We start from the raw sequence: 13,478 nt of genomic DNA, 5'->3' as shown, positions 1-13,478 counted from the left end.
ACTTGTCTGGTAGCTGCTGATGGGATTTGGAGAGGAGTTTCCCATGTGCTCGGGCCGAACTTTTGTCTGGGTTAGGGGATGTGTTTCCTTAATGACTTAGTTCCTTCTTATCTATCTCCTGAAGAGATTGCTTAGACAAGATTCCTTCAGGACATCCTACCTTATGGGCCTGCATCATCTTTAAGTATGGGAGCTCCACTTTAATCTTACTCACAAGGCTGACAATGGTAGAGTATTTACCAGTAGAAGGTAAAAGGCTTCAACTGATAAAGATCTTTTCAATTTCAGGCAGCATTTTAGGCAGCAGAGTAAAACCAGAGAATACTAATCAATTAATTAAGATTACAGAGCAGAGCTTCACTTGTACTTATCACTTATTAGAGAAAAGCTGCTCAGGAAGAGATATTTAAAAACTGGACAATATTTGATTTTAAGGCTATGCCTGCCAGACAGAGGGCATGAAGTAAAAAAGGAGGACATTTCTTACTTTAGCTGGACACCTCGTAACCCCAAGCTATACCCAATTTAGTGAGGATGGAGATTTATCTGAAAAATTAGATGAAGCACTGACAAAGACTGGGAATCCCTTAGACACCAAAATACCAATAGTCTGGGCCAAATGAATTTTTGGTAAGGAATATAAGTAATCTGGGTCCCTTTGATGGCCAGAACAAAGAAGCTCTTATAAAATATTGGTGTTGTCATTAGGTCTGTTCTGGACAAGAATCTTTAGGGAAACTCTCCTAGAATTTATCATAGCATGCAAACAGATGTCTTGAAACATCTTTTATTAAAATATTTAAGCACAGGAACTCTATTCTAGGCATTGTGCCCAATCTAAAACATAGCCTGGATGCATTTGCACTTAAAAGGGACATGCTACTATCACACACATTTTATAAGTTGATTTCTCCGTTTGGTTTGAAAAGTAAATTTTATTTCTGAAATTGTCTTTGAAAACAAAATTAAAACCTTCCTATGTGACTCAAAAGTGATATTTTGTTCCAACTTGTCATAGGAACCAACCTTACAGTACATTTATACCCTTAGTACTTTCTACATTGATACACCCAAGAGACAAACAATAATTATGTGGTTTTGTAATTAGAAAGAAAAGAATATTAGAAGTTCAGATTACTGATTACTCCCATAATGATAGAATTGAATGAAAATCCCGGCCTAAATAGTGCTTGATGTACTATTTAGTAGAAAGGAGAATAACAAATATAAGTAAAATGATTAAAATGTGCTATTTAAACATTGGATGCTTATAAATACTTGGAAGATTTTCCTCCAAAAGTAAGGTAGAAATGGACTGGCATGACTTAACTCTTCATTACTCCTCTCTCCTTCGCTGAAGCTTTGCTTTGGTTTCTGCTTGTCGACTTCTCCAGGCAGCAATGATAGCATCATCATCCATTTCTTCTTCCTCCTTATGAGTGCTTTGTCTGTTTTTTATTAAATATTTTGATGTAATATACTCTTTGCTTTCTTCCATATTCTCTTCTTTTTCTGTACCCTCTTCAGACTTTGCAAAACTCTGGGTGAATTTTCTCTTTGCTCCAGATTCAGTCATGTCTAATCTGGACTCCTCTTCATGTTCTTCCAAGTGATACAATCTGGTCGAAGGTTTGGAGGATTCTGAGCTATAAGAGGATTTTGGAGTTCTAGAAGAACATGGCTCTGGACTTTCTTCTGTAGCGTTTATCTCACTCACTTTTGACTGTGTAAATGTATATGCCTTCTCTTCTTGTGCAGAGGCAGAGGAAAATTGGGAAGAAGTTCTTTGCAGTTTATTCTTATACTGATGGGTTGTAGAACTGTTTGTTTCTTCTCTCTGAGATCTGGAATTTCTATAACTAGAAGCTTCAGTGTCCACCTTTCTGAAAGTGGACGAGTTCCTACATTTCTCACTACTGGCCTCAGTGCAGTTCTGGTAAGAGGATTTTTCTTCTGTTTTCAAACCTCTGAGCCACTTGTTTACATTGTTTTCTACTTCTGACCTTATGACACCCCCAACATTAGCAAATTGGCCTGAGAGAGCAGAAACTGTGTCACTGGAATTAACATCATCTGTTAATAGAGGTCTAGGACCACCATTTACATTTCCTATACTTCTATCATACATATTATCTCTTTTTTCATCTTCATCAACTCCCTTGATCTTTTTCTTCTTAAATAAAGTGCTACGTTTATTGTCACTGATAAGCTTCTCAGTTTGGTAATCTGATATCTTCTCTCTCATTTCTGTTTGCATCTCCCTTTCCTTTCTGCTAAGTTTCTTCAGGTCTACCTCATCAGCAAAAAGGCTGAAAAGAGGCTTGCTTGTCTCAGTTATTTTCCTACTTGAGACAGAGTCTTCCATACTTACTGAAGTGTTACAAGATAGGATGGATTGCGTGTCAGCATACTGAGGGTCTCGATGAAGCAGTGAAGGAGAACTAGACAGAGGTAAGCCAGTTTGTGCTTTAAGCAGAGAAGACCTGTCATTTTCCACATGTCTGTTTGGATCACCTGACTTAATACTGGAAGCCAATACTGATGGTGAACGAGACAACATAAGAATTTCATTTTGTTTCTGAGCAATAGTTTCATTAACAACACTGGTTATCCAATTTTGAATGTTGGCTATTGATATTGTTTCATCTGGGCCAATGGACAGGCCAGGCACACTTGCTGACTTAGCCCCATGACTGCTTCTAGCCTGAGAAAAAGATGAGCGATTGGTCTGCATGCTTATTGCTGAAGCCGAATCCTCTGTCCCATTTACGGAAGCTATTGATGGCCAAAAAGCTGACAAAGGGATGCTTCCACTCATGGAACTTTCTGCCTCCCAGCTACAGAGAGACTGGCTTTCCTCCAAAACCTTCTTTGAGTGTTCAAGTAACTCCATTCTTCTCTGTTTTCTCCTAGCACAAGCAGAGTCCTCACCTTTGGTAAGCTCTACAATATCATCCTTATTCTCACTACCAACTTTCTTCTGGTGTTTAGTTTTCCAGGCTTGGTAGGCTGTCATATTGATATCTGACAAGCTCTTCTCTTCTTCTGTAGACTCTTTATTTTGTTGGCTACTGTCTTCAGCCTTTGATTGCTCCATTTCTGAATCTTTTTTGTGAAAGCCAAACTGGATTCTTTTAATCTTCCATCTTTCTAAGGCTGTCAACTTGTCTTTGTTTTTTTGACAGAAATTATAAAATGAACTAGTATCAGAAAATACACTTTCGGTATCTATATCCCTTCCTCTTGTTCCATTTTCAGATCTTAGATTCTCATCACTATATCTAGCTTTTGAGCAATATTTCTTAGAAGCTTCTTTTTCTATCTCCATCATCCTCTCATTCCACATATCCCAGCTACTTTCTGTAGACATAGAATCTGTACGTCCTCTTCTCATTCTGTTGATGCCACTTGCTTCCAGCTCCTGTTTCAAGATCCTGATTTCTTGGCTACTCACACTTTCAGTATCAACTGTATCACTTACAAGGCATGATTTTTGCCCTATGCTAGACTCCTCTTCTTTGGACAACATGTAGCTTTCCATTTGGTACTTCTCATTTTGACATTGCCATGCTTGGATCATTTGATCTACATTTTCCTCAGATTCTACTTGTCCTTGAAGTGATAGGTCTGAAGGCTTACTTTCTACATTCTTCTTTAAAATTTCCTTGGCAGGCAAGCCTTGTTTTCTTCTCCATTCTTCGTAGAGTTCTTCTTCCTCCTCTTCACTGATAAGAGTAGGCTCCTTGGAAAACAAGCTCAACTTTCCCATAGAAGAGGCACTCATTGCACTTCCCAGGAGACTTGTTGTGTCTTCTTCCTCTACCATGATAGAGTGGACTTTGGCTCCCACAATACTCTTAGAATCTTCTGTCTCAGATAGTAAGGAACAACTTCCAGCTCTTATAACAGAACTTTGGCCATCTGTTGTGTCTTCAGAATCTTCTTCCTCTTCTCGTTCCTCAAGTAGCTTTTCATTGAGTTCTCGGAGCTGTTTCAGAAAACCATCATTAGGATAAATAGCTCTCTTCTTACGGATAGTCAGTAAAGCTTCTAATATTGTCATGTGATGGAAGATCATTAGGTAAGCGGATACTAGCACTGCTGAACGACTGACTCCCATTTCACTGCTGACCAGAACTTTTCCTAGAAGTAAAATTATATAAATAATAATTTCAGAACCATATTAAAGTATTTTTGCATGTTTAGTGTATTCTGAGCAAATAAAAAATAATCTGCTGTTGTTAGGCTTCATGATACAAATATTTAAAGCTTAGGAACCTGATAAAATAAGCTAAATAAATACAATAGCATTAAAGAATCAATACAACTTCACAATTTATAAGCCAGTGATAAAAAAAGCCAAGCTCTAAACATTCTGAATACTCGCAAGTTGCCCAATCGTTGACAAAGTTGAATGACAAATGTACTAGCTTTAGATCTGCTTGTAACCGTATAGTAATTGTTCTGTTTTTTAAAAAAATGATAAAAAAATTGTAAAAAAATTCAAAAAATAGAAACTATATTGTAAGTATCCAAGTTCATAAAAGCCATTTCACAAGTCGTAATGAATCCATGTATGAAGGGTCTGTCTCCATTTCTAGCTCAAAACAGCACAAGCATGCCTTAGCAACATCACTTTTTTGCTATATATCTCTGATATACCATCCTCAGCCCACGAATGAAACAGGTTTGAGTTGTCTTTACCTATGATGAAAGTATTTTTTCTATTATTTTGATGCTGTCCAAGGTCATATATGGCATATAAAATCTGCTAGGCTTTGTGATCAATTACCTTGGAGAGGAATCAGAAGACTGCAGTGACTTGAAATAAGCAATAGAGACAGACAATCTCATACTGGTATAATTTTCTGTTGAGTCAATGGATGAATTTCTACAGTTCAGTAATGGAGAAAGGCCCTGACCACTGATATTGTTTGGCTTATTTACCTCTGCAGGTTAATAACGCTTCATCAAGAAACTCTGCTGCTGGGCGGAAATGTTTAGTGATATCCTCATCTGGGAAATCATCCACCTCAATGCCCAAGTACTGGATATTCATTCCATTATAAAAATCTGGTCCTGTATATACACCGGTGCCGTGAGCCGCATTCAGGATATGAGTAATTCCTAGCCTCTTTAGCCGTCCTTTGTTTACTGCAGCACTCCTTCAATGCAAAGGGAAATGACATTACATTACAGTAGCCAAGAGAAAATTGGTTGAGTCTGTTAGAATCTGATGATGAATCAATGTAGTAAGTTTATGTCAGTCATATGTTTTTGCCACCATTTTACAAAGTTCACAAAGAAATAATTTATAAGCAAATATGATCTGTGGAAATCCTACTCTTAGATTGTATCTTATGCCATTTTAATGACACGTTTTAGCTTATTTGTTTCCTTGCATGTTGCCTTTTATTGTTGATGTAATATTCATGGTAATTAAAACATCTACTTACATAAAGACAAGAAATAGACAAGAATAGAGAAAGAAATACAGGTAGTCCTCAACTTACAACCACTATTGAGCCCAAAAATTCTGTTGCTAAAAGGCAGTTAATTGACTTTTGCCCCATTTTATGACTTTTCTTGCCACAGTTGTTAAGTAAATCACTGCTAGTTATTAAATAGTAACATGGTTGTTAAGTGACTTTGCTTGCCAGAAGGTGGCAAAAAGTAATCACATGACCCTGGGTTACTGCAACCGTCATAAATATGAGTCAGTTGCCAAGTGTCTGAAGTTTAATCATGTGACCATGGGGATGCTGCAACAGTCGTCAATGTGAAAAATGGTCATAAGTCACTGTTTTCAGTGTCTTTGTACTTTTAAATGGTCATTAAATGAACTGTTGTAAAAAAACAAGAGGTGAATATATTGAGATTTAATTTAACGGGCAGACTTAAAGTTTCTATGCTAAAATGGTAAAAAGAAAAAAAAAATAAAGTGTTGTTTTGAGTACAGTAAAAATTCATGAGACCAGGTAGATCTCTCGAGACAGAGATTTTCACCACTCAGGTGGGCCAGTCAGCCTGGCTTATTACCGACATCAGGATGTGAAAAGAGCCTTCCCTATAGAACGTCAAGAGCAGTCAGCCTCATATATGTTGGGAAGAAACAGTATATTGGTCTCACAAGTGCTTCTTTAATAAGTTATTATTACTGTCCTCGCTGTTATGGAAAAAAGTATGTAATTATATCAGGATTCCCCTATTTATTCACTGTGTTTTTGAAAGCAACCTGTCATATTTACCTTTTGAATATAACTTTTTATTTCTATTGTATAATTTCCAATTTAATGCACTTAATTATTGATCTAACAGTACAGGTCATTTTCTATAACACAGACTGAGGAGGTCATCCTCTGAGAATCTTATCCAGATAGAACCATCTTTGTACTCACTTTTCTGCTATGAAGATATTTGGCCAGACCTCATCGATAGCCTCCCTTGGTGATTCCAGATAGTCTTTCGTAAGTGCTCTCTGTATGTCCATAACACATGGTGTATTGAACAGGCTAGTATCATCTATCTTTTCTTTAACTCGGTTATATAGATCTTCCATCAGCAACTGCTCTGCAGATTCCAGCATCCCTGGACATACACTGTCTACTTTTACTTCCTTTGTCTTCAGCTCTGCAATGGACCCAGATTTTCATTTTTAAATTACAACAATTTTTGTTTACCACTGACATGACTATTAGTTATCTACTCACTTGGTTAGCTTTTAGGGAAGCACCCTGTTCAAAATAGAAAGTAATGTCTTTCTGCTATAAAAGGGAAAATTTGTTTTGCTTCCATGAAATCAGAATTAAAATGGGGAATTGGCATGGCACATAATTATAATGCAAATAATTCTCTACATGGTTTAACTCAAAAATGTGTCTTGTTTAATCAAATTTCTCTGAAACTAGTTGTTGCTTCTCAATTGCTAGCTCATTGCTAATTATACTTCATTGTAAAATTTTGCTTTGGTTTCTCAGGGTTTCAGGGAAGTAAATTTCAGTTAGGTGAAATGAAAGTGCAAAGTATATGTGTCAAAACTACATTTTGCACTTGTGGAATTAACCTTCCCGCCAGTGGTGGGATTCAGCTGGTTCGCACCAGTTTGGCAGAATCAGAATTTTTTTTTGTTGCCCAGGCCCAGAATGGACTTCCGGAAGCAGCATCCAGACAGAGAACCAGTTGTTCACATATTTGAATCCCACCACTGCTTCCAGCCCCAACCTCAACAAAATCATACTTTTGAAAATTTAATTTGAATTAAAGAAAAAGTAGCTTTCCAAAACCTTAATATTTCTTTGTGATCTGCACCAACATATGACTTTTGACTTTCATTAAACCACCAAAATTCTAATCTCAAAAAAGATGGTCAGAAATTTTTAAATGAAAAAGATCAGTGTTGGTATCATCTGGAATCTGAATAGAAAGTGAATTTAAAAAGGATGGCAACTCTTGACTGGGCTTTAGTATAAAAGCATTTTAATATACTTGAAAGATTATTTATGAAGGTCCTAGGATATCCCAGAATTCCTGAACTGAACTGAAAAATAACACAATTTTTAGTTCTTTTCTCCTTCCTGGTGCCTGCTGATTTATGTACATACCAATTTCTCCATACTCATATTTGATATCCTTCTCCTCAAATCATACCTTCTTTGATGATCTGCTTAGCAGCCACTGCAGATGATAGATGGATGGGTTCCATGAAGATGCTCTCAGTCTCTGCGTCTGATAGCACTGAATATCTGTCAGGTAATGAAAAAGCCATAAAAGCAACTATTAGCAACTTCTATACTATTATAGCTTTTCTAACTTCGAAGAGATAAATTATACAAGACAGCTGATATTTCCAGAGAGTTTCTGTTTGGAGAGTTGCTTTCAGAAGCTACTTCAAATGAGTAATATCTCATAGATAGTTGACATTTCGCTGTAAAGATTTCATCCTTATCCATGTTCCCTTCTCCTCAGATATGCTAATGTGAACAACTGCAACTTAAAATTATTTTTACAAAAAAGAGGTGACATTTCTCTCTACTGTGTATTGACGTTTGCAGCGTGAAATGTATTTGTAACTACTTATTCATCACAGAAAGAAAACATTAAGAAATTTCATTAAGAGATATTGGTACAACTCCCATCTCACAATGTCAATCTTCATTTTGGTTTTCTCATTTATAAGAAGGGAGCAGTAATAGACTGTAGACAGTCAAAACTATAACCTATTTACTCAAATAATTTATTTGGCTGCTCATCTCATAACAGTGACTCATAACAGTGACTCAAATTCAAAGATTAAAGCAATAACCTGTGGAACTCAATAAATGACATCTTCTAATAATAAAAACATATCAATAACAGGACTAGTCTAACTTTATGGCCCAAACATCTGGGGAACAGGTACAGTGCTATCATAGGTATTATGTGAAGAAATATGTTCTAAAAACTTGTAGGAGATGCAGTTGGCCATCTAAATTGCTTGAAAAGACAGTTGGGGGCAGGTAAGGTGAAATTATGCCTTGCTGTCTCCATTTGATCACAAAATTATTTTTTTTTCTTTTATTAAAAAGTTTTATAAGTTTTACAAAAAGAACAAAACAATACAAAAACAAAAAACAACATATACAAAGAAAAAACTAAACATTACACAACAAAAACCCCTTCCCCAACCCCCGCCCAAACACCCCCCCCTTCCCCCCCTGAGCTTCCCGGAGCAGAATATAGGCTTAATTAAAAAACAATTAAAAATTATGTTTATAAAAGAAAAAAAAATATAACATTAAGATATATGTGTATATATATAAAAATAAAGATTATGAAAAGGCTATATAATATTTTTTTATATCCAGTTTAAATTGTATAAATTTTATCCACTTATCCCAAACAGCAAGAAATTTCTCTTGCGTTTGTTCTTTAAAAAAGCCGAAATCTTTGCCATTTCCGCCAAATAAGACACTTTAAGAAACCATTCCTGCAATGTAGGCAAAGATTCCTTCTTCCAATATTGTCCTACTAACAGCCTCGCGGCTGTAATCAAATTTAACATCAATATAACCTCCTTTGTATCACAATCAGTAACTATACCCAACAAAAATAATTGCGGAGTAAATTTTACCCTCCTTCTAAAAATTCTCTGGATATTCCACCATATCTTGATCCAAAATGCTTTTATCTCTCTGCACGACCACCAAATATGATAATAAGTAGCATCCATACAACCACATCTCCAACATTTAGGTTGTAAGTCAGGGTATATAAGAGACATTTTTTGTGGATCAAGGTGCCATCTATAAAACATTTTATAAAAATTCTCCCTTAAGTTCTGTGCTTGTGTAAATTTGACATTTCTCACCCAGATGGTTTCCCAGGTGTCCAATGGAACTGGCTCACCAAGGTTCTGCGCCCATCTGATCATACAATCTTTAATTAGTTCCGTTTCTGAATCCAATTCAACTAAAACCCCATAAATCCTTTTGACGTGGGTTTGTCTTTGATCCTTCACTTGCTTAATAAAATTTTCATCTTCTCTAAGAAAACCCACCTTACAATCCACCTTCCATCTGTCTACTAGTTGCCTATGTTGGAACCAAGAAGATCACAAAATTATTGTCAAGAATTCCTTTCTAATGGAAAGCAACAATCTTCCCTTTGCTGACAAATCCAAGTTAAGAAATTGAGTGTTTGCAACATTGTCCCCTTTTTAAGGTGAAAAAGGTATTTTTTTTTATCCACTAGAGGGTCTCTAAGTTTCTGAATCTTGCAAGCATAGCTGTATTAATCAAAGTGTATGTACTGCCAGTTTTCAATCTAATAGCAGCTAAGATGGCTAGGACAAGGGGAAGTCCATGTGGACTTGAATGAAAATGTACCAAATATTAGAAGGCTCCAGCTCCAGCTAATACATTTTCACATGAAGGGATTGGCCATAGAAAAAGCAAGAAAACAAAATATGCAAGCATTGTCCTTCAGTTTCCTTTTTTAGAGAGTTGGAAGCTTGGTCCATCTCATATTAGGTTTTCATATTAGGCTCCATTTTATCTAAAAGTCCAAGGAGGAAATCTAGTTGCATTTTTCAAATTCTGGGTGTTGATGGTACTTTATCTGTTTTTCTATACTGCTATAATTACTTTATTTCCTTTCTGATAGCCTCCAATGGAATTTTGGTTTTGTGTGCTCTCAGGACTGGAAATTACTTCCTATTTTACTCCAGCTTTGCAAAACAGAGTGAGGGAGGGGGATTGCAGAGAAAGCCCCTTTCTCTTAGAGCTTTGATCTCCAACAGCAGGACTGGCTGTTCCCACTCCCAGCTGAATCTTCATCCAGTTTATTTATTTTTTAATGGATTGGGAAGGATAGGCATATTGGTGACAGTGAAAAAGGTTACACTGCAGGCTAAAACAAATCACACTTTTTAACTAGACCTCCCTCTATTCCACTCAGTACTCTACAATCTGGCTACTCACAAATTCCAAGTCTATGCCAAAAGTAGAATTGAACAGTAGCATCCAAACCAATCAGTACTATAGAAAGATAGATGCAAAAACAGCAGCTTGGGTGGGCTTCTATTCCTGCATCACGGATGTCAGCAGTGCTTCTCCCAAGAACCCCTAGTGCTTGTACAAAACCTCTGTGGAATCAATTAAATTAGCAAAATAATGTGTGTGCTCTCAATCATGGATTCTGAAAGAAGTAAGAAAAAACTCTTTACGCCTTGTTCTTGGTAAGGATTTCAATAATGTACTTGGTGAGTGTAAAAAGAGAAAGCAAAGAAAAAGTTTGCAATTTGTTCTATACAATGGGACGTGTATAGAGACTTATTTTGTGAAACACTCACCGGCTAGGCGAAGGACTTCGAAGATAGTGAGCTTGCACTGTTTTCACATCAGGTTCTCCTCCATCAGGCACTGCCTGATCCCCCTCTGAATCCATACTGCTTGCCATCACTGTTGTGGAAACCAGCTGAAATTGGGAAGAAAAGGATTGCGGATCGCAATAAATTAAATCATATAATTCCACAAGGAATCTCATCTGCTGAGTCATACAAAGTATATTATATATTTTAGAAAGAGGGGAAAACATTTAAACAGTTAATATATATGATGCTTTCTGTAATAAAGCTTCTCAAACTCTGAATTATGAAGAATTAAACCATGGAATTCAGTCAGAGGAAATTTTTGTAACTATGCAAGGAAATGGGATTCTTCATGATTACTTTATCCAAGGCAGAAGTCTATTCATTTCTTACTAAATGATTAGTGGCATGTTATTAGGTACTCACAAAAATAGTAAAATATGGTGTTATAATAAATAGATTCTCAAAACCCAAATCTTTTTTTTAAATAATATTTGAAACCTAGTGTACCTTTTATGGGAGAATGGAAACTATTTGAATATTAATTCATATTTCAAGCAAATAGAAGCAAGCATTAAAATCACATAGATACATATTAATATTTATATGTTGCATTTGTGGTTAGGGTTCAAGAGGAAGTTAGTCAAAGTAGCTACAGCTAGCTATCGCTGTAGTTTAACATTTAGCAGGTCCATTTAGCATATGCAACATGGCAACCTGAGTCTATTTTAAAATTTTGTCTTTTTATAATTCATTTGTAAATTAGTAACTTACAATTTTGTATAAATTAAACATATTTATAAATTATAAACATATGTATATTATAAACATTTATAATCTTGTATTTTCTTGTTCTTTATTAGCACTGTTTCCTATATATTGGGGTTTTGCCCATGGAATGTTACTGAACCTGTCTACATATGCAAACCCATGATAAAATATTTGGAGATGAAATACGTTGATGTATTGCTTAATAAGACAAAACAAACTTCTTGAGAAGGGAGAAAAAAGTTTTAAGGCTAGTAGTTCCCTCTTCACATATTTTTCTCCGACACTATTAAAATAAAAATGTGCTTTGAAAATATAAATTTCTGCACGTCTTCACAGAAATACATTCTACTGAATTTAATGCAATTTATTTCTAGTTAAGAAGATATAAAACTGTCACCTAAAAGAGAGCATTTTAAAAAAATTAAATGTTTCCATTTTGAATTCTCTACCCCCTTCCCAGTCTGAAATGGACCTCCCGGATCATGTTCTGATTTTAGAGGAAACTTATGAAGCCAGTAGTATTTCAACATGTTCCTTACTCAGGATTCTATAGCCGTAAAGAATTAGCTTTCCCACTCCAATCCCCAAAGCTTTGATCCTGTGATTTCCTTTTTCTCCAGTTCTCATTCTCACCCCTTGCAGCTTTTTTGAAATGTCAGGAATGCAGCCAGGCCACCACAAGCAAGGGTGGGTTGTTATTGCTACTTGCTATGACCTAGCGAGTCTGACCTGAGAAATTATGACAACCTCAAAGCAACTTACCATTTATGCTGTGAACATGTGTATCTCTTGGTGATAAAATTATCTTTGTTGAGAGTTCAGGCACAATTCTAAAAAAATAGGAAACGAATCAAAAAGGTAGGATCCAGGCAGTTGCCTTCTTTCCTTCTCAGTGATTTTTTTTGCAAAGGGACAGGACAACTGTCAGCTTCAAACTTTATCAGCCTTCTAAATATAACATCTCTAGGCACTGGCTGGCTGTTGGGTAATGTCAAGAAAAATGCCATGCCTGGGTTTTAACTCTGTCCTTTCAAAACAAGGAACAATTATCTGCAAAACAGTTCAAAAGTTTGATAGGCAACATTTTATTAGTTTTATATTCTTATGTCTGTTTACATATGTCCCTTTAAGGATCAGGAACTAAAATTATTTTCCTTTTAAGTATTTTTGTTTCCATTTGCTCCTTCCCTCTATTTTTAATGGATTATTACAGAAAAGGTAAGCCACAAAATGAAACAAGAAGTTGAATTGGGGAAAATAAAAAGCAGTCTTATGACACTTTAAAGATTAACGAATATATTATTGCAAACGCTTCCTGGATTGCACCCACATAATGAGGTACATGAAATATTATCCTAAGCGAGGAGGAGTGTTACATATACACACAGTTATTTTTGAGGATGGGGGAAGGAGAAGACAAAGAGAGAAATGCTGAAAAGAGAGGTGAAAGACCAAACTATTTTTAGTTACTACAAAGCAGTGACAATTTTTGCACTAAAGTGTGATAAGGAACTCTAGTTGACGTTAGATGAATTGGTTAATCTCTACATAATATAAAGAATAGAATAGAGATCTGAAATTATAACAACAGCTTTAAACCCCCAGTTTTAGAGATTAATAGGAAAAAAAAGAGATCCGTTAAAACACAATATCCGTTAAATTTGAATAGGCACATTCGTATACTACACTTATTATGCAAAAGTAATTCTGTAAATCCCCCAAAACATATGGATGGTATAGATTGCATAGTGCATAGATGTTTTTTTCTGCATACCAGAAAAAAAAAGTTTAGTTATAAATATACCTACACAACAAATTCCAGTGTAGTGGGTGGAGGAAGTCGGAAGTTTTAACAACATGG

General features: G+C 35.8%; 1 protein-coding gene across 1 annotated transcript; it reads right to left on the bottom strand.

The window, feature by feature from the left end:
- Positions 1-915: 915 nt before the first annotated feature.
- Positions 916-12,539, bottom strand: STYXL2 (serine/threonine/tyrosine interacting like 2). The gene is made up of 6 exons (XM_039362414.1): positions 12,380-12,539; positions 10,829-10,953; positions 7,648-7,742; positions 6,399-6,630; positions 4,948-5,165; positions 916-4,143 (listed from the first exon to the last, which is right to left on the bottom strand). Exons 1-6 carry the CDS (start codon positions 12,380-12,382, stop codon positions 1,337-1,339), a joined length of 3,480 nt encoding a protein of 1,159 aa, XP_039218348.1. The 5' UTR covers positions 12,383-12,539; the 3' UTR covers positions 916-1,336.
- Between the last annotated feature and the right edge of the window lie 939 nt (positions 12,540-13,478).

Source organism: Crotalus tigris, unplaced genomic scaffold (genome assembly GCF_016545835.1).
Source record: "Crotalus tigris isolate CLP2741 ecotype Arizona unplaced genomic scaffold, ASM1654583v1 scf7180000019434.231144, whole genome shotgun sequence".
Taxonomy (NCBI): Eukaryota; Metazoa; Chordata; class Lepidosauria; order Squamata; family Viperidae; genus Crotalus; species Crotalus tigris.
Note: the sequence above shows the minus strand (reverse complement) of the source record. Positions and strands in the feature narration are given on the sequence as shown.